The sequence below is a fragment of the Bos javanicus genome, chromosome 16, assembly GCF_032452875.1.
Source record: "Bos javanicus breed banteng chromosome 16, ARS-OSU_banteng_1.0, whole genome shotgun sequence".
In the NCBI taxonomy this organism is placed as follows: Eukaryota; Metazoa; Chordata; class Mammalia; order Artiodactyla; family Bovidae; genus Bos; species Bos javanicus.
The window spans coordinates 63377736-63405192 of NC_083883.1; the positions used below are offsets into that span (position 1 = coordinate 63377736).

At 45.0% G+C, this 27457-nt stretch overlaps 1 protein-coding gene across 2 annotated transcripts in view; it reads left to right on the forward strand.

Annotated features, from left to right (window-relative positions):
- LOC133228063 (voltage-dependent R-type calcium channel subunit alpha-1E) overlaps positions 1–27457 on the forward strand; it is a 338653-nt gene that overhangs the window by 21876 nt on the left and 289320 nt on the right. Inside the window, exons 2-3 of one of the 2 annotated variants that reach the window (XM_061383395.1) lie at positions 6203–6308; positions 7159–7298. In XM_061383395.1, the coding sequence (XP_061239379.1) occupies positions 6203–6308; positions 7159–7298 (246 nt within the window). Of the gene's footprint in view, positions 1–5994; positions 6309–7158; positions 7299–27457 lie in introns of those variants that run through there. The other variant, XM_061383394.1, reaches the window with a different exon arrangement.

The window sequence follows — 27457 nt, forward strand, 5'->3', positions numbered from 1 at the left end:
TTTGGATTTTCTTTTCAGTCTGGGAGGCATTGAAGAACTGTACACACAGCATGTGTGGAAAGGCTGGGAGACGACTTTTCCTGTGAGCATACTGGCCTCTGGGAGGGGTGCAGACAGTGTCCGTGGAGACGATGGTGGTGGCCCTGTCCATGTCTGGGGTTTAGGCATGAGGTCCCGTCTCTGCCCTACTTCTGCTCCCTCTAGGGCAGATGTATCGTTCTCCATGGCCCAGGCAGGGGATATGATCTCACCAGCATTATCTCACTGCATTTCCATCAGGGTCTGTAGGAGCCAGAGCCGGACCTCTATGATGGTTCAACCCCTCCCATTCTTAGCCCTGGCCTTGGGTGTGATGAATGTCCCTTCTAATCACTGGGAAAGATTGCATCAGAGCCATCAGCTTCATAAATCCTCCTCTGGGGACTGCTGTTTGGATGTGCTTTCCATATTCCCAGGAGGTTCTGGGCCAAATGTCTTTGCTCTCTTCCCGGAGACTCATTACCATAATTTTCTTTTCAATCCTTTATTGCTGTGGGTCTCTTCAATGTCAGCCCCTGGCTGCAGCCAGCCAGCCCACTCCCGGCGGCTGTGACCACTCACAGATGCTTCCCCCAAAGCTTCAAGCCACAGCTGATGCTTAAAGATGGATTTAGTAGGAGAATAAAAATGACTGCGCATGTGTGTAGCACCTTGCGGTTTCAAAGGTTTCTTTTTAAAAATATTTATTTTATATTGGAGTATGGTTGATGTACAATGTTGTGTTCATTTCAGGTGTACAACAAAATGATTCAGTTATGCATATACATGTAGCTGTTCTTTTTCAGATTCTTTTCCATTATAGGTCATTCATTACAGAGTATTGAGCAGACTGCTATGCTATATATACAGTAAGCCTTTGTTGATCATCTATTTTATACATAATAGTGTGTGCATATTCACGTGTCATCTTAGACTTTGATCCTCACGTTGTCCTTCTTTGACTCTGGAGGAATGGGTGGTGGTGGTTTTCCCTGACTTGAGTACCATGTTGGGGTGACTTGTGGAAAACCGTGGCTCTGGTTTCCATAGCCAAACTACATATTCTCCATCGCATTCCAGGTCACGAGGGAAATTCTGATTCTTCTCATATTAAAAAGGCAGCCCGAAGGTCTTGGATAGCTAGATTTCACTATCATTCATTCTTAAACTATCCCTTTGGTGTTGAAGAAATCACAGACTTGGCAGCACCCCCTGCCCCAAGACTGTCTTTGAGTCAACATTCCACTTGTTAGAATGTGTCTGTGCAGCTGTGAATAGAAGATTGTGCATAATGATGCCCAGGCTGTCTTCTGACTTCCTTCCATCTCTTAGAATTGGGCATCCCCAAACAGGAGTCAAGGGTGGACAGGAGGAAAGGAGACAGACTTGCCCATAGGGAGCGTGCTTTGGTCCTGGGGTGAGGGATGAAGATGGGTCCTGAGGCCTGCTATCCTGAGACTGTGCTATTCTGGACTCCCCCAGGGGTTTACAGGAACGGCCTAGGCACCCACAGGCTGCCCCCGACAACAGCGCGTGCTGCACCAGTCCTGGGGGTGGAATGGGAGCACAGCATTCCATCTGCCTGCCGTGCCTCTGGTGGGTCCTCAGCCCCTCTGAGCTCGTTCAGTCTCCTCGGAGTCCCAGCCTCACGGCTCTGAGATGAAGCTGCTGAGAGTAGAAGGGACCTAGGATCAGCACCCAGGTGGTACAGAGATGCTTGTCTCCCTGGGGGCACCCAGGTTTGCTGCATGGGCCCCAAGTCCTGCTCAGTCCTGTACCTTCACATCAGTCCCTGCAGGGTGGGCAGAGGGAAGGCAGTGCCCAGGCCCGGCCACCAGGGCTCTGTGGACAGGCAGAGCCAGCACTACCATGGTAGCCAGTGGCTCGCCGGGAGGGCAGCCCTCCCTGTCCCCTGCCCCAGCTCTCTGGGCTTCAGGAAAGGAGATGAACAAATAGCAGGTGTGCAGGCCAAGTCGTGCTGCTTGAATTAGCTGTGTTGCTAAGGAAACAAGTCAACCATTTGAAGGAAGGAGCATTGGGTAACAGAGATAAATCAATAAGGAAACCTATTTTTATCATTTCCCTAATGATTGTCTTGAAGCTGTGAGACGGGGAAGGGAGAGTTGGAGTGACACAGGTCCTCATTAACGGGCTCAGAGGGAGAAAGGAGTAAAGGGTGTTCGGGGAGCTTGCCAAGAAAGTTTATAAAATGAGGCCCCTAGCAAGCAGACAGCGAGACAGATGCAGAGGAGGCAGCTTTGCAGGTTTCAAAGAACTTCCATGGCCATTTCCTCATTTGGTCCAGTCTCTTTGTTCTTCTGCATTTGATCCTCTCAGAAATCTTGATCTAATAATTTCCATGACCCTCAGGTTGGTATAGGTTTTTATGTTGGTTTGTTTACTTGTTTGTTTCAGAATAAATCTAGCTTTAATTGATTTCACAGCTGTATATGAATACATGCTCATTATAACACACTGCATTAAGGAGCAAAGAAGAAATCCTACTACCCCAAGAAAACTCATTATCCTTCTAACAAGACAGATTTTTTTCCTTTGCTCTGATAAAATCTTTTTTCATTAAAGGGATCTTCTATGCATGCTGGTTTCTTTTTTTGAAGAGTTGATATGTGTACATCACTTGGCTGACAAGGGTCCGTATAGTCAAAGCTGTGGTTTTTCCAGTAGTCATGTACGGATGTGAGAGTTGGACCATAGAGAGCGCAGAAGAATTGATGCTTTCAAACTGAGGTCCTGGAGAAAACTCTTGAAAGTCACTTTGACAGCAAGGAGATCAAACCAGTCAATCTGAAAGGAAATCAACCCTGAATACTCATTGGAAGGACTGATGCTGAATCTTCAATACTTTGGCCACCTGATGTGAAGAGCCGACTCGTTGAAAAATACTCTGATGCTGGGAAAGATTGAAGGGAGGAGGAGAAGGGAATGACAGAGAATAAGGTGGTTGGATGGCATCATCGATTCAAGGGACAAGAGTTTGAGCAATCTCTGGGAGATGGTAAAGGACAGGCAAGCCTGTTCTGTTTCATGATGGGTGTTGCTCTTTGAGGCCTTGGCGACGCAGAGTTGCCTTTGACCTTTCTGAGCACGTCTTTGTCCTGTTAGGTGCATCCTTGTGCCCTGCAGGCCCTTCCTTGCAGCCCAGGCTCTTTCCCTGGGAGGTACATCAGAGCCGTTGCTAAGGGCCTGAAGTTCTGTCTTGGGAAGACTGGGAGCAGTGCCTCTGAGTCAGCTCCCAGGTGGGGGTCCAAGCCAGCGGGAGTGACTACAGCCTGGTCATTATGATGGCTCCTCAGCGGAGCTGCAGCTCACAGGCGGGGATGCCTCCCTTTCACTCAGCCTGCGCTTAACACTGAGTGAATTTCTTCTCTGTGTCTGGAGCTCTGCTGAGCCCCGCCGGTGGAGACGTGAACAAACCCTGGCCCTGCTTTCCAGGTAGAGTTTCTTGGGGAGATCAATGTGATGATGAAATTGCATCCTGTGGAGAGCTGGGGGGCACAGGGAGAAACCTTTACAGGCCAGGTGATATTTCACCTTGATCTTGATATATGACCAAGAAGAGAGGAGAAAGGCCATTGCAGGAGGAAGCAAAAGCACTGACATGTAAGGGCCCGTTCTTTGTACTTTCTTCAGAAAGAGAAGCAGATGGGAGGTTGAAGGGAAGAGCTACAAGGGGGAGTGGCTGGGGCCTGGGTAGGGTTGGGTGTTCTTTCCTGGTCTTCTCTCCTAAGATTTCTCTGGCCCCCTTTTCTCTTCCACCTAGTCCACTTGGGCTTCTGGACCCCCTCTGCCACCCATCCTCACACCCACTTCATACCTCTGCATCCCAGTCAGATAACCTAAGCACAGAACTCTCTGTTCAGACCAGTAAGCTCACCTAGCCCAGAATGTCCAGGTGCAGACAGATCAGGCTTGTGGTAGACACAGGGCTAGCCTCCTCAGCAAGGTGTGGCCATCACCATACAGGATGCTTACAGCAGGAGAGAGGCTGACAAGTCAGATTTCCTGTGACTGGTCAGGTATCTGGATGGCTGAGAATTCATGAGGGCTCAATAAATGGCACCACCCAAGGCCTAGGCAGCTAGAATCTAAAAGTGAGAGTTTGGTAATTCATAGGTTCTGAGAAGACCCTGTTTCCACATCCTCCCAACCCAAACCCTTATGTCTAAGGGCCCACTCAGAGCAGTGATCCTTTGGCTTAAAATTTTGAAAATGTCAAATACATGCATCCTTGAGAGGGATGTTCCTTTAGGCCTTGTAGAGCGCCCCGACCTCAGGATGAATTCACGTCTGGGGCACTCTGGGGTGAAATTACAGTGCAGAAGCAAAGATAAAACTATGGGAATTCAGTTTGTCTGTGGACTAGCTGTGTGGGGGAACTCGTCACAAGAACATAGGCACGTTAAGTGAGATGAGCATCTCTGAGGTGTGTTTGCTAGAGTGTTTGGCTCTCAGGGGCCTAGCTTGGTACCCAGAGAGACCGAAGCAGAAGGGATGGCGAGATGGCTGGGGGGCTTTCTTTGTGGTGCGGTGAGGCTCTCTCCTCTGACTGAGTGGGTTTCAGTGAGCACAGTGGGGTGTGGAGGCAGGAGGCTGGTGCTGAGGTTCTCTGAGCCCCATCTCGTTTTCAGATCTGGCTGCTTTGCCCTGCAGGACAGCAGAAGCTGGCAGAACTGTCCTGAGGGTATGAGTCCTGGGCGAGTGTTGGGTGTGTGGGAAAGGAAGACAGCCAGCTGCTGGGGCTGTGACTCAGGGATGGATGGGGGCAGGGAGGAGGTGCTGCTAAATGAAAATGAAAAGTTCTGGAGGCTCAGATGCAAGCTGGCCATCTCACCCCCTGCAACCTACCATTCTAGCATCAGGACCAGAGCAACTGGCGGGCGAGTTGCATCCTGCATGGACCCCCCTCTCCTCCGTCTGTCAGGGATGTGTGAGTGCCCTTTGACCATGGATGTTCACAGCCACATATAACCTGGTGGGGATGACGAAGCATCGGGGGACGTGTTTATGGTTTGTCCTCCTCCTGTGCCACCTAGGGAGGGCTCTGGGCCCTATGTCCTGCACAGCCAGCCTGAATGGGGGTAGGAGGGAGACAAGATCCCTTCCTCTCCCTCCACTTCACTGCACTTACTACCTGTTGCTCCCGCCTGGATTCCAGATGCTGCCAGATCACAGGTTGTTCAGCAAGACTAGCGGCAGCAGCTCACTCCTGTTTGTCGCAATAGTAGTTATAGAATGAAATCCCATGTGCAGAATGACTCTGGAGCTGGTGATTCCCTCTCCTTTTTTCTAGAAGTTCCCCACTCCCGCCTCCTCCTGGTTTTACAGCACAACCTTTCTGCGGGAGCCAGGATGCTGGCACTGGAATCACAGTCCTGTTTTTCTAAAAGTCGCAGGGAGCCCACTCACCTCTCTTCAGAAAAATGCAACAGAAAACAAAGCCTGAATTCATTATCCTCTCATTTGTAGTTTGATTCCTAGAGGCCCCGACTTCGGTGCCCTGGATGCAAGCTCATGATATGTATCTCTGCTTCCTTTAGATGTAGACGCTTAGGAGAAAATAAAATGGGACAAAGCTAGTTTCTCCTGGACCCATTAAATATTATCCTGAACTGGATATTAACATAAAAGGGAGCTCATGGAGAGAATGGCTCCTTTTCTAAGGGCCCTTCTTCTATTCAGTTGAGCAGAGCTTCAAGAGAAGGGCACTCCAGATGTGATTGCCAGAGACAGCCACAAACAGCCGCAGCTGGATCCTTGCTGGAGCATCAGTGGTTTGAAGATAAAGAACATCGAGCCTGCAACAGCATCATTGTTTCTTCCTCTCTTTGTCCCACTTCCTTTTTCGGTCCTGGTTAATTCCCAGATATGTCAGTGAAATCACTAAGAATCTGGAATGTCTACCATATGTCTAATACATTATTTACTGACTGCATTCTTCCTTTCCTTGAGAACATGCTTTGTCTTCAGAGTCTGATCAGAAACGGTTCTAGTTCCGTGTGCTAAGGACCAGCCACTGTTCTGCCTTCCGGTCTGCTCCTGTCAATCATGCTGACTGCACAGGCATGATGTGGGTTGATGAAGTTTGTGTATGGATGTACATAGCCATCTTGGAGGCTGTCCTTCTCTCTTTGGTGATTCTGTTTCTTAACTCCTCCTTTCCCACGCCGTTTGAGTACATGATCTTGGCCACCATCATTGCCAATTGCATCGTCTTGGCCCTGGAGCAACATCTTCCTGAGGATGACAAGACCCCAATGTCCCGCAGACTGGTAGGTGCCTCTCTCCTTCTCATCTTTCTTTCCCCCTGTTCCTCTTCTTCCCTGGTTTCCTTCTCCTTTGCTTCATCACCTGGCCCCCTTCTCTCTTTTCCTACTCTACACTTCTGTGAATTTGTTCTTTGCTGAGGAACAGGTTGGTGACAAGTCCCACTGGGATTCATAAAGAGGACTGACCTTTTAAATTTCTGCTCCCAGGAAGTTCTGTGTCTACAGCACATGGCAGCCAGGCAAGAAGAAAGGAAAGGCCCAGGGTCTGCTTTCTTCTCTCTTCTTCCTGGGGGACTTTGAGAATGAGAGGAAAAAGGGAGAGTAAAGGAGAGAGCATGAAGGATGCTCAAAGCCTGTGTGCCTTCATGGTTCTGAACTTCCTAAATGTTTGTCCATATTCTCTGTAAAGAAATTATCCATGTGTCTAAAGTACCCCTCCCAAAGAGAACAAAGAAAATGCTTAAAATCCAAACAAATGGGTAAGTGGTTCCAGTCTGATTACCCACGGATGAGAAAGGACTCTTAAGCTTCCAGTATAAGTGATGACCATCTGTGGGAATGCCAGCCCCTTCAAGGCAAAGCCAGCACCATCAGTATTTGCCTTGGGAAGACAGCTGGTCCTGGGTGTGAGCCCCACATCCACCCACTTCTGCAGCTGGCTTCCCTTGCTCTTGTGCACTCTGTGAGTCCTGCAGCACCCTCACTTCCCGGCTGTACATGGGCCTGGCTCAGCACAGGCAGCCTGGTGTCCTGTAGGAGACAGGAAAAGTCAGAGCAGAGGGGTAGCTAGGCAGGGAGTGCCTTGGTTGAAACAGTCCTCCTCTTACCAACACCTCTGTTCTTCATCCCGCAGGAGAAGACAGAACCCTATTTCATTGGGATCTTTTGCTTTGAAGCTGGGATCAAAATCGTGGCCCTGGGGTTCATCTTCCATAAGGGATCATACCTCCGCAATGGTTGGAACGTCATGGACTTCATCGTGGTCCTCAGTGGGTGAGTCCTCTTCCCGTCTCTTCTTTGCATTGGAGGTGCCTGTGGGGTCATGAAGTGGCTGGTGCAAAGAACCTGGGAGTGGCGGGGGCGGGGGGAGACAATTCTGTGGAGGAGAGGAGGAGGAAGAAGTTCAAGGATAAGATTCCCATGGTTCTGAGCCATGGCTGAGCCAGCTGCAGGGGAGTGCAAGTGTTCTGGAGACGCACATGGCATTAGACAGAGGCTGTGGACCCAAGGTCTGGCTGCTGCTGCTTCTGGTTTCCCATTCTATGCTCTGCTAGTGCTGAACACATGTTTCCAAATGAGTCTTTTCACTAAAGCAAGCAGCTTGCCCTGGCATGAGGGAAAACCCCCGTAATGGGCCAAAGGATGCTATCGGGTGCAGTTTTCTTTAGGAGGTTGGGAAAGACTCTTTTAAGTATATTCTCTGAAATGATAGTTGGGACTCGTGTCTTGACAAAAGAGGATTTAAAAAAAAATGATTTACAGATTTATTTATTTATAGATTTATGCATGTTTATAATATGAGAAGCTGGAAAACTGAATCATGTGAAACTGTTTGATAACACATCCCTTTGGAAATTGACATGGTAACATTACGTTGTGTTAAGGTGGTATATGTGATGGCAGCACTTTTATTTAAATATTTGGTAATTCTGCTTTTGAAAATGAATATAGTGTGCCTCTACTGGGCCGGTCCGGTGCTGTTGTCAGCATATGTGATGGGTCTTGGGACTGGTGTTGGTGAGCATGCCTCCTCAGGCTTTTGTGGCTTCTCGTGTGTCTCTGTATCAGGCTGCTCTTGGTACCTGCAGGCGAGGGGGCAGTCTGTGGGTCCTCTGTGGGCGTGGCTGCAAAAAGTGTAGCATGGAAATTCCTTTACCCGCTGCCCAGAAGTTGAAACCTGTGAGGACAAGTTAAGAGCTGGGTGGAAAAGTGAGGAGTGGGGAGAGATGAGCTACCATTACTATTGACCAAAGACAGAGGGGAGCAAAGAAGACCTTTTTCTTTTTTTTCAGAGGACTTGGGCAGGTAAAATCTGACAAGAATGAGAGTTTAGAAACACTTGCATCTTTTCATTGTCTTGTGCAACAGACACAATTGTCATACGTTTAATCTTCATGTCAACTATGATTAAGTGAAAGGGGAAAAGTTGAAGGTGTAATAGACTAGAATGTATAAATAGAAACTAGCGAGCATTGAGCCCCTTAGTATAGGGAACAGATAAGTAGTAGAGATGACTCTTTATGTTTAAAAACATCTGTTGTCTTACAAAAGGATCTTCTGGTTATTTTTCTAAAAGAAAATGCTACTACTGCATTTAAAGTGTGATTTAGTGTGTAAAGATACAGCTTCTGCGTAGTGTTTCAGAAGTACACAGTGTAGACTGTAGTACACCTGCGTGATGTCTTGTGGGTTTTATCCCCATTTAATTAAACTGTGATTGACAAATGAAAATTGTCTATATTTAAGGTATACAATGTGATGATTTGATACATTGTAAAATGATTACTGCAATCAAACTGATTAACATATCCATCACCTCACGTAATTTTATTTATGGTGGTTAGAACACTTGAAAACTACACTTTTAGCAAACTTCAAGTATGTTATACATTATTATTTACTATATGATCATATAGTAATAATATAATAATATAGGTATTATTATTTACCATGATGAATACTAGGTCTGCAGAATGTATACATCTGTAGCTGAAAGTTTTTACCCTTTGATCAATATCTTCTCCTTTCCCCTACCCCCAGTCCCTCATAACCACCTTTCCTTCCATTGTTACTATGACTTCCACTTCTAAAAAATTAGTATAGTCAATATAACTGAGATTGTGCAGCATTTGTCTTTACTTTGCATAGTGCCCTTTAGGTTCATCCATGCTGTTACAAATGGCAGGAATTCCTTTTTAAAGACTGAATAATGTTCTTACGTGTGTGTGTGTGTGCATGTATATCTGGATCACAGTTTCTTTATCCACTCATTCACTGATGGAAATGTAGGTTGTGTCCATATCTGGCTATTGTGAATAATACTGCAGTGCACAGGGGTCCTTAGACGTCTGTCTGAGGTAATGATTTCATTTTCTTTGAACATGAAATGTCTCTATTTCATTTTCTCTGGACACAATACCCAGAAGTGAAATTACTGGATTATATGGTAGCTCTATTTTTAATTCTTCTGAGGAATTTCCGTACTATTTTCTACAGTGACTGGGCCAATTTACATTTCCACCAACAATGCACAAGAATTCTTTTTTCTCCACATCCTCACCAACAGTTGTTATCTTTTGACTTTTGCTAATATTAATAGCTTGGGGATTATTTAAATGTCCCTAAAATAATATATACTATATAAACAGTCCCCAACTTATGATGGTTTACCTTACAGTTTTTTTGAGTTTCTGATGATGCAAAAGCAATATTCCTCCAGTAGCAACTGAACTTTGAATTTTGATGTTTTCCGTAGGCAGGATGGTACTGTCTTATGATGCTGGGCAGTGGCAGATACAGCTCCCAGTCAGCCCTGAGATCATGAGGGTTATTGTTGTGTTTTTTACTTTCAGTATAGTATTCAATAAATTACATGAGATATTCAACACTTATTTAAAAAATTAGCTTTGTGTTGCATGATTTTACCTAAGTGTAGTCTAATGCAAGTGTTCTAAGAAGATACAAGGTAACTAGGCTCAGCTCTGATGTTCATTAGGGACCTTTCTTGGCAAAGTAATGTCTCTGCTTTATAATATGCTATCTAGGTTGGTTATAGCTTTTCTTCCAAGGAGTAAGCGTCTTTTAATTTCATGCTGCAGTCACCATCTGCAGTGATTTTGGAGCTCAAGTAAATAAAAGTCTCTCACTGTTTCCATTGTTCATTAGGTTAGGTGTATTAAATGTGTTTTCAGCTTACGTTGAGTTTATTGGGGTGTAACCTCATCATAAGTCATGGAAGATCTATACAGTAAAAGGCCTTAAATGAATCTGAGTCATTTTAGAAATATGATCTGTTTAAAAGAAGACTACTGTAATGTGGGGGTTAAATGTTAAAATTATGTGAATTCTTAGTCTCACCAAGTCTTATATGTGTCAGAGGCCATTTGAAATTTCTTGTCTAGTCCATTTATTTTCATTTCAAACTATTCTATGTTTAATAAGGAAAATTTGGAAAATACGGAAAAAAATAAAAAAAGTCACTAAGAAAAATTCCTGATTATTTTGTGGTATTTTCTTCCGGCCTTTTTGATGCTTAGCAAGCTCTCTTTTCAGTGCTTGTAATTTTGCTGCCTTTTCTCAGTATATTATGGGCATAGTACATGTTACTCCATATTTTGGTAAAAAGCAGTAAAGACTGATCAGCAGTTTATGAAGTAGATGTACTCAGCTTCTGTATCCATTTTTGTACTTATCTGAGACCTAGGTTGCTTTCTGGGTTTGGCTGTTATGAATAATTATTAAAGATGCTCCAGTGTACATCTTTTGGGTGTCACATTTTAAGAGGCATTGTGACAGGTTGAAGTTCTTTTAGAAGAGACTCTGCTTGCTGGGGTGGGGCCTAGGAAGTAGGATGTGTGAGGGAAGATGTAGAAATTGGCATTGAAAGACAAGAGAAGCTAGTGGGAGCCATAAGCTTGACCTTCAAATGAGGGTTGCCACATGGTTGAAGGGGCAGATTTGTAGAGGTCAACAGAATCCTTCATCAGTGTAACCAGTAAGGCCCTCTGTGTCCCCTTGTGTGGGGTGCGCACGAGTGGGCATGGGTGCTGAGCCCTTGGCCAAGCCACTTGTCCTCTCTGCTTTCTCTCCCACCAGCCCCGGTATCTGCCATTGTTAGCAGCTCCTCAGACTTTGCTGAAAGGCCACTGCCGGCCATCCGAACCAATAGGACTTTGCCCCTGTTCTTCCTGAAACTACTCTTTCTTTCTTTCCAGGGAAGGGGCATGGCACTCTTGAGATCCAAGCTCAGAGTTGTGATTCTATCCCATGGGAATGGATAATCAAATTTTGTCTTCTGTTCAGACAGTGCTTTCATCTACCATGTCACATTGCTTCTAAAATGCATTTTTCTCCTGCAGGTGCATGTCTAAAATATACAGCCTGCGTCTTACAATAATGGCATGATATAGTTTAATTGACAGCATTCGTCTCTTTTGGTGGTGAGTAAAACCACAGGGCACCTACAACTCTTGGGGTCTTAGCTACAGTGAGTATGTTGTCATACCAGCCCAGAGAAGCAGGTAGATCAGATTTGAGATCGGAGTCATCCAGTAGTCAGAGCGGGTAAGTGCTCAGCCCAGGACCGCCAGCAGCTTGACAGCAGATCCAGAGTTGGAACGTGTCCTTTGACCCAGGGCTGGTGTGTCGCCCCTACTGGTGCAACCCCTTCTCCAGGCTTCCTGACACCTGTCCCATGAGCAGCCCACGCTGGCCACTCTGACTTCTCATCTCAGCTCCAGGTATCGCCCGCATCCGCCTCCCATGCGGAGGAGGAATGACATTGCTGGAATAGGACATCGCCTCGGGCTGAGGCTGTCCGGCTTCTCAGCTCTCAGTGTGTGATGGGAGGTCAGGAGGGAGCTGAGGTGCCAGACAGCTGGCTCAACCAAGGACCTACCATCAATGTCCTTTTTCAGAGACAGGGGTTTGGGGGGCCTGGGCCACTGTCTTTTGCCTGAACCCCAGACCTGCTAACTTTCAGAATTCTTAGGTCTGTAAGCTGAGGCAATTCATGGTTCAGAGGTAATTTATGTACATTATTCATAGACTCCTCATAATCCCCCAAATGGGATCTTGTTATCCCCATTTTATAGATGAAGCAACCAAGGTTCAGAGAGGGTGCTAGGAGGTGCTGGAGCCAGACATGAGCCCACATTTTCTGGCTCCAAGTTCCTTTGTCAACAGTCATTTCCTTATGCTGTCAGTGACCTCACCACCTCACAGGCTCTGCAGCTCTGTGCTTGGGTGTTTCTTCGGTCCCCTTGAAGCCATGTGGGATGGGCTCGGTATAATCAGGCAGATGTCCCGGAGCTAGAGCTGAAGCTTCACATGTGACTTGAAGAGGACTAGAGCCCCCTGTGTCCATCCTGAGACTTCTATCCATGGGCTTGGAATACAGCCAACTCCCTGCTCAGTGGTTAAGAAGGCACGTTACTTAACTCTCATGGTTTCATCTGTAAAAACTGAACCAGAAGTTCCACCTTGTTTCATAAGTTGGCTTGTTCATCCATCCATCCACCCATTTATTTAACAAACTATATGTTGTTGAACACTCAAATTCTGGGACTGAGAAATACCAAGGTTAATGTATTCTCATTTCTTCTAAAAGACAGTGAATTTGCCATTCTTTTAACAAATTATGGTGGCTTAGATGGTAAAGAATCTGCCTGTAATGGAGGAGACCCTGCTTTAATTCCTGGGTCAGGGAGATCCTTTGGAGAAGGGAATGGCTACCCCCTCTAGAATTCTTCCCTAGAATTCCATGGACAGAAGAGCCTGGTGGGCTTATAGTCCACGACATTGCAAAGAGTTGGACATGACTGAGCGAATAATACTTTTACTTCACTTTCACTTTCTTAACAAATTATTACCTTACATAACTTTGGATCTCTCTTATATTGGTAACAATTCAAGAGATGCTATTTCTAAATATTTGTTAGGTCTCCTGGATAATTCTAAATTATTTGAAGTCATTATTACAGATTAGCCTTAAAAACAGGTCACAGCCCCTAGAATAGATGGGTGATGGTAGGGGAGGATGAGAACTCAGAGGCACTCCTAACCCATGGGTAGGAATAGGAAAGTGAGGGCCAGGATTGTGTCTTTGAACCCTGTTCATGTCTGTGCGTGGTTAGAGTAGACACTTAATAAATGCTAGTAGAATGGAATCACTTGGTCCATGCCAGATTCTCTTGTCACCGGTTGGATGTGAAAGAGAGTGCTGGGGGCACCCGGAGACTGTCAGTATGGAGGGGTCGCCTATTCCCAGTCCTTCCCTTGGTCGGTCCAAGCCAAGCCTTACCTGCAGCTCTCTCAGGTAGCTATGACCCAGCCTAGCTGCCCGAATCCTGATCACTCCATTAGAGAAATGAAGACTGGGAACTGAGTCTCTAGGTGAGTAAGAGATATTGAACTTCCTGTTGTTTGGCCTTTTACTGGACTCTCAGGGTTACCTTTTGGGATTGCTTCCTGGGTGATAAGTGCAAGGGGTGGCGTCAGAGCTGAATACTGACAACCCAACTTCCTAGAGGTGTATTGGCCGATGGAGGGATATGGAGAGAAGGGCACTATTGGCTCACCCAGCATTTGCCATGTAATGAAAGCTGCCATCTATTGACCTGTATTGCAAAAATTACATTTGTGTCTATATCTTTATTGCTCAGAACATGCTTTATGATCAGTTTTTCTAGCTTTTCTGTGGGAGATGACCTCTCTTGGCTATTCTGTTAGCTGCAGAAACGTGAGTACTAACTCTAAAGAGTGGGCAGATGTGTCTGAGCCTCCTTCCTCCACCAAGACCATCATTCCAGGGCCCAGGTGACCACCTGTCCCCACCCCTCTGTCTTCCTTCAAGTCCTTCAGGAGATATTGTTGAGGACCCACAATGGGCCAGGCAGTGTGCTGCATGTGGGTGGTGCAGGGCTGAGTGTCCCCAGCAGGGGACCATGTGTCATGGTCCAGAGGAAGGGTACCCCGTCTAGCTCTGGGTACTGGGGAAGACTTCCTGAAGCAAGGAGCATTGAAATTGGGGTGTCAGGGCAGGCTGATAGGACTTAGACAAGGAAGTGGAAGAGCTTTTCTGGGTAGGAGAATTTTGCGAATTCAAATCCTTCAAGAATTCAAATCCTTGAAGCTGAGAGAGAGCACATAGGGTGCTTCCAGGGAGGTGGCCAGGGGAACAGTGAGCAACGCTCCCAGAGAGGGCAGCAGGGGCCAGTTCAGGCCGGCTGGGAGGAGCTCGTAGTGGAGCCAGAGGCAGAGGGACCCACTGAAGGCTTGGAGCAGGGACCGGTTAGAGCAGTGATTGGTTCTAACCCTGTGCTCGACGCCGTGCAGGTCTTTTTTCATCCTGGAATTCACTTTGAGTAAAGGAAATGGAAAAGAGAGGGGGGAACCATTGCCATACCCTGAGCTGCAGTTTGGGAGGAGGTGCCTCACCGTGCAGAGGGAAGAAGAAAGAAGGGAAAAGGGAAGGGGGAGGAGAAGAGCCCTAGGAGATGCCGCAGAAGAGCTGGGAGCTGCCATTGGAGGTGCCCAGCTTCTCACCGTGGCACAAGCAGAGTGGTTCAGCCTGGAGCCTGTTGGTAGGAGGACGCTATCTGGAGCTAAATATACATCGATAGGTATTTTTAGAGGGTTTCTGTAAGGAGGCCGCCCTAATACACGCGTTTCCCGAGCAGTTAAAGATCGAGGAAAGCACAGATTTCCTTCCCCAGCACCGTCTCCCCAGTGCTGAGAATGTGGGGGAGGTGTTGATAACGCAGTCTCGGGGCCCCCAGCCCAATTTAAATCTCTGTGGTACTAGAATGATAGCACTTGGGATTTATATAGCATCTCCATGCCAGTGAGCCTGGTGAGCTTTTACAGACCTGTCTTTTACTCATTCTCTTCACTCTAAGTGGGTGAAGCAAGTGGGGGGTGGGGAGCAGGAAAGGGCTGGGTACAGGGAGGAGTCATTGGAGCTTGTTGTTTCAGAGATGGGGAAACTGAGGCCAAGTGAGGCAACGTGATGGGGGCTAGGAGCTACTCAAAGGAACTGAGGCAGTAGAAGCAGATGAGATCTCGGGTGCCTTCATCCTGATGTTGGGGTGCTCCGCTAGCCCTAAGCTAGACTGATTCTCAAGTTCTCTCTCCCAGTGGAGTTGGGCTGCTCGTCTGAAAGACCTCCACCTCCTCACCGGCTCCTTGTTCGTTTCTAGCTCCACTTTGGGGGAACACAGCTGCTGCTTGCAGCTTCTCCTTTCGTCAGAACATTAGTTCTCTGTCTTAATTGCATTTCCCTCCAGATGGGTTCATGTTGGAAAAGATAGTTAGGATATGGAATTTGGATTCAGGGAGGAGATGGGCAGAAGGCAAAACGTGGAGCTTTTGGAGGTCTCTTCTTTGCTCTTTGACGATGTAAACTTTCTTTTGGGGAGACTTCAGATGAGAGTCCCAGCTAGTAATTGACAGGCGGTTGAGCTGCAGTTGCTCCTTGGGTGGGAGATCATTTCTTATTACATAGACCCTTGATCCCTTTTCTCTATTGAGACTCATCATTAATTCATTCTACAGATATTTATTGCATGATTAGAGTAGGTATTTACTATGTAAGTACCTACTTACTATGTTCTGGTGTATGACGCTGCCGTTGGGCTCGTTGCTCTTTCCTGAAGCGTTGCTTCATGTCACCTCCACAGATTGACAGAAGCTCAAACCGGAGACAGCTCATGGGGTCCTGAGTTGGTCTTGGTGTCAACAAGGAGGAAGGAAAGCCAGGGGGAGTGGAGGAAGCTCAGAATGCTCGGGTGGTTTGGTTTGGGAGCATTTTTCTGGCTTTATATTCATTCAGGGTAACAGAGGGAAAGACACAATGACCAGGTACTCTCTAAGCTAGACCACCACCCTGGGTCTGGAGCTCCCATCGGAAGGCAGTTAAATGCATCCAGTCTTAGGCAGGTGCGTGAGTGTGTGTGAAAGAGGGCAGCGGGGGTGAAAAGTCTGAGGCAGGACTACAACGCAGAGGTGGCCATGGCATTAATGTTCATTCTCCAGATTTACAAGAGAGACTCGAGAATTAAAGGGCGGGTCTACATTTCCATTCTGTGCGTGATGTATGTCTCCTCCCTTGGGTAGGGCTTTTGTGTGCTTCTGTCTGTTACTGTCAGTGTAGTGTACAGGTCTGTGTGAAATGTGAGATGCAACAGTACTGTTCAGTGTATGTTTCCCTGAATCATAAAGTAACAGATACGAGGAGTGAAGAGAGATCGCCAAAGGGAGCAGGGCAGATGCTGGAAGGAACAAGAGGGTGTGCTGGGCTTCAGGAGAACCTACAAAGGAAGGCTAAGTCTGAGGTTGCTAAGACTTAGCCACTGAATTTTAGACCTGGGGGAATGATAAATCTGTCCAGCTTTCCGTGTTTATTATTTTTAACAGGAGAAAAAACTGAGACCCACATAGGTAAGCCACCTGTCCATGGTTTTAGAGCTGGAATGTGCTGAGTTGGCTCCTGGTTGGTCAACTCTGGATTCAGGCTCAACTGAAGCTATACTCCACTCTCTCTGGCAGTGAGAATCTGTTACTTCCAGATTATATTCAGGCCACTGGGGTGTTAAGAAATAAATCAGATTTTTAAAAATTACTTGGCTGGAATATATGTGCAACTTATATGGAAACAGAATTTAATATAGTGGACTACATGATTCAGGGGTTTGGGTCCTGGTCCTCACCCTAGTATACCTTCCCTCTCTGGTCCTTCAGTATGGTACTAGGTGATACCTAAACCATCTCAGCTTTCCTTTATGAAATCTCAATTATGAAATAAAGGTAGGACTTCCACTGCCTACCTCACCAGGTCTCACAACAAGAAAATTCAGTAATGACCATGCTGTTGCTGGTGATGTGGGCTCACATTTTACCTATAGCTTGCATGTCTTATCTCAAATGTGGAAGCCCTCATACACTATCTCAGCATTTGCATACATCATTTTATGCATAGAAACACAAAGCGAGGCAGATATTATCTCTGTTTTAAGATGAGGAAACCAAAACTCAAAGAGACTAAGTCACGAGCTCAAGGCCAAACACTTACTAAAGGAGGGGTCGGCATTTTCATTGCATTATACTATCAGCCGTCTAAACCCCATGCAGTGTCTCCTGTACAACACAGCTGTCTCAGCCAGAGTGTTTTGAAAGACAGTGAAGCAAAATATGAAATCGGTGAGGAGAAATACTATCCCCCTAGGTCAGTGATGTTACGAAGATAAATGTTAAAATACACCTAAAGCACCTCGCGGAGAAGGCAATGGCACCCCACTCCAGTACTCTTGCCTGGAAAATCCCATGGATGGAGGAGCCTGGTAGGCTGCAGTCCATGGAGTCGCTAAGAGTCGGACTCGACTGAGCGACTTCACTTTCACTTTTCAGTTTCATGCATTGGAGAAGGAAATGGCAACCCACTCCAGTGTTCTTGCCTGGAGAATCCCAGGGACAGGGGAGCCTGGTGGGCTGCCGTCTATGGGGTCGCACAGAGTCGGACACGACTGAAGTGACTTAGCAGCAGCAGCAGCAGCAGCAGCAGCAAAGCACCTTGAGCGCCTTTTAAAAAAGATGTTTAAAATCGAAAACATTGCAAATACTATAGTTCTGTAGGCCTCATTCAGAATCATCATTTATCTCTATTAAACTAACAACCACACAGACAAGTTTCACCGCAACCTATTGCAGATTCCATGACTATGGCTGATTTAAAATTTCCCCTTAGTTGTCATTTTGCTCAAAGACAGAAGTTTCCTCCAAGTTGATATGAGGTATATCTTATTTCTTCTTAGAAGTATCTAATTTTATTTGAACTAGCCAAATCCTCCTGTGGTTATTATCAACAACAATAAAGAAATTCCAAGTAAAAGTGGAAACAAAGGCCTTCATTTTTAACCTCATCAACGCTGTTTTCCAGATTCTTTTTTTAAGAAAATATTCTCTTTGTCTTCTGGTCCTCCGCAGCACACAAACATACACAAGTCAGAGGGCTCTGGACGTTAGAAAGGAGGGCTGAGGAGAGTGCCCTTCTGCCTGGGAGGAATGTCCAGTCAGGAGGACCATTCCAGTTCTCTCTCTGAGGAGAGCTGACAGGAGAGGCTGAATTCTGATGTCCTCCCCCTTGCCTTTCATCTCCTCCCGTCTCGGCTGCCACTCTTCTGTCAGGAGCCTGGGCCTTGGTGACAGGATGGTTAGGAGAGGAGCTCAAGGTCGTGGCTTTTCTCCCTGGCCTCAAGCTCTGGGACAGTGAATGGAAGGCAGAGTGACAGGTGTGACTGTTTCACACTTGAGATGGCATTTGTGGTGACGTCTCACGGTTTACATCCCTGTGGGGGTTCTGTACATCTCACCTCTTCCCCCACCAACCCTCTAGGGCTGGACTAGTCCTGGAGGAGTCATTCTTAGTCCAGAACCACAGGCGTGGCCATGGGAAGTTGAAGCTGAACTAGAACTGATTTAGGGTATCTTTGCCGTACAGTCTTGATCAAAACTCTGGATGATGGGTGGGAAAACCAGAAGGATTTATCTCCTGGGCCTCCCACTCAGGGTTACCCTTGCCCCCATATCTGAAACTTTGAGTTATGGGGAAAGACATAGGAGGAGGAAGGGCCAGGAGAAGACCTGGGGGAGGGAAGGATAGAAGCAGCCAGTATTCGTCTTGGGCCTCTTACGTTCCAGATGTTGTGCTGACTAAGAGGGATGCAGTCCTGGGTGGGGGTCTAGTTTCTGTTGTCTTGGAGCTAGCTGTCTAGCAGAGGAGACAGATACTAAATTAAACTTTAAAGGTGTATCAGGGTTGCAGAGAAGACGTGTTACAGTGCTAGGAGCATTTTATACTGGGACCCTAACCTAATCTGAGGGGAAGAAGGTCAAGAAGTTGGTGTCGAAACCCAGAGATGGAGTGAACCTTTCTCTAGGAACAGAGAGAAGAGGGAAGGGAAGGATGAGGAGGGTTTAGGTGGAGGTTGGGGCAAGTGTGAAGGGCTGGAGGTGGGAGAGGGCAGCCCTGGGGAACAGAAGAAGGCCGGTGGAGCCCAGCCTGTAGTGACTAAGGTGATGGTAACCTGAGGGGAGTTGGAGAAGTGGAGGGGCCACATCATTCAGGGTCTGCTTGGCACCACCAGGGATGTTCAGTGGGAGGCCGTTGGCTGGTTGGAAGCAGGGAAGTCGACATATTTGCAGAAGATGAATGGGGATGGGTGATGTTCGCTGAGAAAATAGAACTTCCCTGAATGATTCCAAGTCTGCTCAGTGTTAAGATAGAATTAATGTCTTTAAAGAGTCCCTCCCTCTCCCTTGCCTCCTCCATCCAACAGTGGCCCTCAACTATAATTTTGCTTAACCTATTGGAACTGTACCAAAACCCAGTCTCTAGACCTTATAATCTAACCCATTCTACACTAAAGATCTGTTAACCCTGCCTGGAGTAGAGACATAGTCCTGCCTTCTGGATTCACACTCTGAGTGTCTCCTACTGATTCAAATAATGGGTTAGAATTGATGAGTGTGTGGGCTTTTATTTTTGATGTTCAGCAGAGAAATTATTTAAAAAATGCTTTTCTGAGAACATTGCTATATGATTATTAGGATTTTTATTTTTCTGATAGAACAATAGTCAAAAGATCAAGCCAACCCACATGCTTGTTGATGAGATGTTTCTCTTCCTCCTGCTCTCTTAGCCCGTGACACATCATGATGCCGAATCTGGATCTGAGTTGAACTCTGGTTAATAGCCACCATAAATATACCATTTTGTGATCTAGGGGCCCCTTCTAGGGGGAGCTTAAAATGCTCTGTAATTCATCCTCTTCCCACTTCTCACGTCGGGAAAAGAAACAGAGGCCTCCCCTCTCAGCTCCCTTTCTGAGTAAGTGCTGTGTTCTCTCTTCTAGAGACAGGTCACCCAGATGGAGGCTTCTCAGCTGGGCTCTGATGTCGAGGTGGGAGGTGTTCACTTCTTACCCCAGGCTTCCCCACTGAGTGCTTAAATTCACATCCTCTCTTCACATGAGTGCAGCCAGCTCTTTAATGTTCTGGCTTCTTCCTCCTTGCTCTTGCTTTGTTCTTCTCTTACTCTCCCTAACCTTTCTGTTTTCATTTTTCACTGTAGTTCAAAATAAAAGACTAGGTGAGTTGGGGACAGGTGCCATGGAGAGTGATGTATTTGTGTATGTGCTTATGCATGTGATGCTAGTTCCGACAGACACCTTCTTAGAGCTCTGTCTACAGAATGACTTTGACATTCAACCCCTCTTCTCCAGCAAACAGATCCACGTATGAGGTGGGTTCTCCTTACTGGGAATCTGATAGCTCAAAGTTTGACCAGCTTCTACTGCAAACAAAGGAGGACTTCCATGATTACTTTAACTCCCCCCAGTTGTGACTGATCTGAAAACAAACTAAAGCTGAGCACTAGCAAGTCACCCAGGAATTAACATTTTAGGACCACAGATAGAAAATAAAAGCATGTATATACTTTAAGAATACACCAATGGATTTTAGTCAGTTGTAGGGAAGTGGATGAACCTAGAGCCTGTTATAGAGAGTGAAGTAAGTCAAAAAGAGAAAAACAAATATGGTATGCTGCTGCTAAGTCGCTCCAGTCGTGTCCAACTCTGTGTGACCCCACAGATGGCAGCCCATCAGGCTTCCCCATCCCCGGGATTCTTCATGCAAGAACACTGGAGTGGGTTGCCATCTCCTTGTCCAATGCATGAAAGTAAAAAGTGAAAGTGAAGTCGCTCAGTCGTGTCCGACTCTTAGCGACCCCATAGACGGCAGCCCACCAGGCTCCCCCATCCCTGGGATTCTCTAGGCAAGAACACTGGAGTGGGTTGCCATTTCCTTCTCCAATGATGAAAGGGAAAAATGAAAGTGAAGTCGCTCAGTCGTGTCCGACTCTTAGTGACCCCATGGACTGCAGCCTACCAGGCTCCTCTGTCCATGGGATTTTCCAGGCAAGAGTACTGGAGTGGGGTGCCATTTCCTTCTCCATATATATATATATATATATATATATATATATATATATATACTTTCATGTATGAAACAGAAAACTAGCGGGAATTTGCTGTATAACACAGGGAGCCCAGCCTGGCACTCTGTGACCACCTAGAGAGATGGGATGGGAGGGGATATGTGTATGTGTGTGTGTGTGTGTGTATAATTATGACTGATTTTCATTGTTGTGCAGCAGAAACCAACACAACATTGCAAAGCAATTATCTTCCAACTTAAAAAAAATGGGTGAATTCTGTAGTATGTAAACAATACTTCAATAAATCTGTTTTTAAATAAAGGAACAAAGAATGTACCTGAAGAGACCCCTGGAATTATTGCAGTGGACATGCAGATTCATGGCTGCACCCAGCATTGGCTGTTTCCTGAATAGTGTTTCTCACAACTCCGTACCACAGTATCATTTTTCTAAGATGTGTGTGGGTGCCATTGTAATTTATCAGATATAAACACACTTGGACTAAATACTGGTGTTGTGCTTCTCTTTTAGCTAGTATAGCACAGTGGTTAGCAGTTTGGGCTCTGTAGATAAGCAGACTGGAGCTCCTGTTTCTGCTCTGCTGTTTACTAGCTCTGTGGTTGTGGGCAAGCGGTCCAGCTTCTTTGAGCCTCGGCGTCTTCATCTCTGTGAAAAGACGGGAGGTAGTGATGGATAGTCCAGCTTCTTTGAGCTGCGGCATCTTCATCTCTGAAAAAGACGGGAGGTGGTGATGGATAGTAATACCTAACAGAGTTGCTGTGGAGCTGTATTAATGAAATAACTCCTCTGGGAGGGTGAAGTGAATCTGGGATTTTTGACATTAAAAAAATGAACCTTGCACTTGAAAGGGTAAGAACGGATGATTCAGTGTGACCCGTTATTACAGACGAAGGGGCTGAGGCCCAGAGAGGGCTTTGAGAACTTGAACTCTAGTGTAGTCCTGGTACTCTTGTGTCTGGGTGGAAGGTCACTTGCCAGCAGCTAATACCCGATTTTGGCCGGGAGGTGAGGTAGACATGGAAGTTAGATCATCGTCTAACCATTGTTAGACCATCGTCAATGTTGGACCCTTTTTTTTTTTTTTTAAGTCTAAAATACCTTAAGTACTTGCACTCATGAACGGAATGGTTTGGTTGGAGTAGAATATATATGTGTGTGTATCTGTCCGTAAGACAGCTCAGCACAATGTGATCAGGACACAGCTTTGTTCTGGTTGGTGGTTCAGTCTCTAGTAGTGGTTAGAAGAGGGAAAGATGTAAGCCAGGCCAGGGACACCCAGGTCTCGATCCAAGGTTAGGTAATCCATAGTTAGCCTTTGGATTCTTTGTCTTCCACTGTTGATCCCAGGTAACTTGGATAGTTAAGTCTTTTTTGGTGATTGCTTGTGCATTTTTCCTCATCATTGTCTGTATGAGTATAAGGGTTAAAAAAGAAAATGTAAATTGTTGGATGTATGGTAGGTATATAATAAATACTTTCTTCTAGTTATTAATAATACCCGTCGATTCAAGGAATATTTCCTATGCATATACAAAACACTTTACTGAGTATTGGGATGAAAAAGGTAAATTGGAAGATATCTGCCCTCAAGGAGCTTTCAGTCTGATATAGAGATAACATCCATATACAGATAATTTTAACTGTTTGATCAGGAGGAAAGTTTGCAAATCTGTTCTGTCCATTCAGCTTTCCATCTATCCGCTTTTTATTAAATGCTTTCTGTGTACAAGGTCTAGTTGTGGATAGCAAGAGGGACAGTAATAGAGTTAAATGAGGAAGAGACGGAAGGTCACTGGGAAATCATGCAACTGTTGACACCTCTACTAGAAGCTGGTATCAGCAGCCCTTAACACTTTTGCCCCCTAGTTTGATCAGGCTTTGAAAGTAAGAATGAGAAGAAAGTAGACTGTTTCATTTCATTTTAGTGTTGCTTTTTCCTCTTTAAGAAACCAGTTGAGGCTATTTATAAAACGTTCATGTTTGCCTGGATATCACTGCTGGTTAACATTTGGCAAACTGCAAACTCTGTGGCCAGGAGGACAGAGGATCAGGAGCCAGTGTCAAAGGGAAAACCAGCTTCTTCCTTGCTAATGTTTTTTCTGTCCTAGGTTTGCACAAAAAAGGTTGAGAAGTTAGATATTTACTAGTGAACTGTGTGTGACTACAACAAATAAATTGGAGTCAGTAGCAAATAAATGATTGTTGTAGGTCTTTGGAGGAGGATTTATTATTGCGGCCAGAGTGTTTGAATGGTCCTTAGGGATGTCAATTACATTGCTCCTTGCTGCAGCTTCTCACATGCCTTCTGTATGGGGGTTATGTCATTAGATCTAGGAGAGCTTTTTTGAAGGGAAGAGGCTAGTTTGGCTTCAAGTTCAAGACCCTAATGAAATGAGTTTCAGAAAGGAGTTACCCAAATTATTTAGCTTTATTTATTGATACTCACTATGTCCAACTCTGGAAAAGGGTTCCTTCATTTCAGCCACTGGCCCTTGTCATAGCAATGCCAGGTCAGGAGGCAGGGAGGGGAAGGATGGATGGAGAATTGTAATTACCTGCTTATTCAGGAGTGCTGGCTTAGTTAACAGCTGATGGTCAGTGTGAAGCACTGCATTAAACATTCTGAAGGGTTTTCTCCTTTAGTTTTCACAACAACCCTATGAGGTAGATACTATTATTATTACCACTAGATGAGGAAAGTAGGGCTTAGCTGGTTCAGGAGTTTTCCCCAGTCACACTGCTAGTGGTCAATGGGGCAGGGATTCAAATGAAATTGCCCAATCCCAGAACTTATGCTTTTTTGAATTTGTTTTATTTTTTTAAATTTTATTGAAATATAGTTGATTTTAATAAATTTTTTGAATTTTAAAATAAATTTCAAAATAAATTATGATTTCAATAATTTCTGCTGTATAGCAAAGTGACTTAGTTACAAATATATATATTCTTTTTCATTTTCTGTTCCATTATGGTTGATCATAGGATATTGACTAGAGTTCCCTGTGTTATATAGCACCATCTGATTATTTATCTAGCCTGTATATACTGGTTTGCATCTGCTGATCCCAAACTCCAAGACTTCCCTTCCCCACCCCACCTCCCTCGTGGCAGCCTCAAGTCTGGCCTCTATGTCCAGAAGCTGGGTTTTTAACCATGATGCTGCACTGCCTTCCTAGCGTATATATCACAGTGACTGTCGACTCTGATTTTGTTTCCCTCCTGATGCACTTTAACTGACAAGAGTAAAGGGATTTATCTGTGATAGGTCAAAATCCATTCATTGGAATATGGTTTTGGTTACTGGGAAGATGTCTTTTATTGAAGAGGATTAAAAGAACAATAGATTATTGGATTTTCTCTATCACTTTAATCTTGAAATCATTTCAGACATATTATCCATTTAGCCCTTTAAAGTCAGTTAATGTTATAATACAGGACACAGCCTGGCAGGATGGACAGAACAAAGGCTATGGAATTACATTGTTTTGCGTGTAAAGTCTGAATGTGGCTCTGTGACCCTGAGCAAGTTTTGTAACCTGTTATCCTCAGTTTTCTTGACTTCCTACTTTTGCATTCCAGTCCCCTATAATGAAAAAGACATCTTTTTTGGATGTTAGTTCTAAAAGGTCTTGTAGGTCTTCATAGAACCATTCAACTTCAGCTTCTTCAGTGTTACTGGTTGGGGCATAGGCTTGGATTAGTGTGATATTGAATGGTTTGCCTTGGAAACGAACAGAGATCATTCTGTCATTTTTGAGATTGCATCCAAGTACTGCATTTCAGACTCTTTTGTTGACCATGATGGCTACTCCATTTCTTCTAAGGGATTCCTGCCCACAGTAGTAGATATAATGGTCATCTGAGTTAAATTCACCCATTCCAGTCCATTTTAGTTCACTGATTCCTAGAATGTTGATGTTCACTCTTGCCATCTCCTGTTTGACCACTTCTAATTTGCCTTGATTCATGGACCTAACATTCCAGGTTCCTATGCAATATTGCTCTTTACAGCATCAGACTTTGCTTCTATCACCAGTCACATCCACAACTGAGTGTTGTTTTTGCTTTGGCTCCATCCCTTCATTCTTTCTGGAGTTATTTCTCCACTGATCTCCAGTAGCATATTGGGCACCTACCGACCTGGGGAGTTCCTCTTTCAGTATCCTATCATTTTGCCTTTTCATACTGTTCATGGGGTTCTCAAGGCAAGAATACTGAAGTGATTGCCATTCCCTTCTCCAGTGGACCACATTCTGTCAGACCTCTCCACCATGACCCAGCTCAGCATTCAGAAAACTAAGATCATGGCATCTGGTCCCATCACTTCATGGGAAATAGATGGGGAAACAGTGGAAACAGTATCAGACTTTATCTTTTTGGGCTCCAAAGTCACTGCAGATGTTGACTGCAGCCATGAAATTAAAAGACGCTTACTCCTTGGAAGGACAGTTATGACCAACCTAGATAGCATATTCAAAAGCAGAGACATTACTTTGCCAACAAAGGTCCGTGTACTCAAGGCTATGGTTTTTCCAGTGGTCATGTATGGATTTGAGAGTTGGACTGTGAAGAAAGCTGAGTGCTGAAGAATTGAAGTTTTTGAACTGTGGTGTTGGAGAAGACTCTTGAGAGTCCCTTGGACTGCAAGGATATCCAACCAGTCCATTCTAAAGGAGATCAGTCCTGGGTGTTCTTTGGAAGGAATGATGCTAAAGCTGAAACTCCAATACTTTGGCCACCTCATGAGAAGAGTTGACTCATTGGAAAAGATTCTGATGCTGGGAGGGATTGGGGGAAGGAGGAGAAGGGGACGACAGAGGATGAGATGGCTGGATGGCATCACCGACTCGACGGACATGAGTTTGAGTGAACTCCAGGAGTTGGTGATGGACATGGAGGCCTGGCGTGCTGTGATTCATGGGGTCGTAAAGAGTTGGACATGACTGTGCGACTGAACTGAACTGACCCTCAGTTTCCTCATTGGGAAGTTAATGGTTCAGGGTATTTGTGAATATTGATGAATATTTGATGAGCATCATGATATGATGTGGCAGGCTTCCCTGGTGGCTCAGATGGTAAAGAATCTGCTGGCAGTGCAGGAGACCTGGGTTCAATCCCTGGGTCAGGAAGATCCCCTGGAGAAGGGAATGGCTACCCATTCCAGTATTCTGGCCTGGAGAATTCCATGGACAGAGGCTACAGTCCATGGGGTCGCAAAGAGTTAGACACAACTGAGTGACTAACATACTTTCGTGATATGATATATATCAAACACTTGGCACAGTGCTTTGTACTCAGTAGATTTTGATAAATAGCATCTCTTGCCATTTACTAATTTATTAATGAGGAAAGGGAAGCATAAAATTAACAAGTACATTCCTTGAGTTACTCTGAGCCCTGCAGAAGTTCTTGATATAGCCATGATGAAGTCAGTGTCCTGTATTTTCAGTCTGTTGCTACTTGTACTGGGTCATATTAGCTTCTAGAATGTAATAAATCTTGGGTGGACTTCAGAGTTCCAAATCACTTTGTATTTTATCCGTACTCACAGCTCTTCTTTACCTAGGATACGGGGTTTCAAATTATAGTTGAACAACTGTATTTATCTAATAATAGTAAAGCCGGTCTGCCCCTAATAGTACCTAATACAGCAAAGTATCAGCTGGCTACACGTAATAGCAATGCTTGCCTGATGTGTATGGTCTTCTTTTTATTTCCTTAACCCTCTTTTTAAAAATTCTCTTTCCAGCTCTGGTTTTACATTTACTCCATGACATCAGTCCATTTTATTTCCTCTCTAATATCTTATTTTCTTCCCTTCCCTTCATATTTATACAATCAAAATCTCACGATAGGTTTGTATTTTTGTGTGTGTGTGTGTGTTGCATTCTGATTACACATCTGAGTTGTCCTCTTTTGTTTTTTTATTTTATTTTGTTATTTTTAATTGGAGCATAATTGCTTTACAGAGCTGTGTTGGTTTCTGCCTTACAACATCAAGAATCAACCATGAGTATATATCCGCTCCCTCATGAGCCTCCCTCCTGCCCCCACTAACCCATCCCACCACTCGGGGTTGCTCTTCCTCTTTTGAAAGAACACAGACATTCACATTACAATAAATGATTTGTTTGCTTTCATTTATGCAGTATTTTCTATTCATTAGACCTTATTCTTTTTCATGTTTCTTTTCCTTCTTTTTTTTCCTGTATTGATCAGAATCTTATAATCAGTTTCTTATAATTACCAACCAAATTAAGTTCTTATAGTGGAGATACGACTTTTTATCTTTTTTCTTTTATTCCCCATCACGTCCCCCACTTTTGCAGGCTATAAGCAGGAATCCACATGTATTACTAAACTTGATGCTGAACTTACAGTTGATTTTTAAGACTTACTGTAGCACCTACAGTTTGAC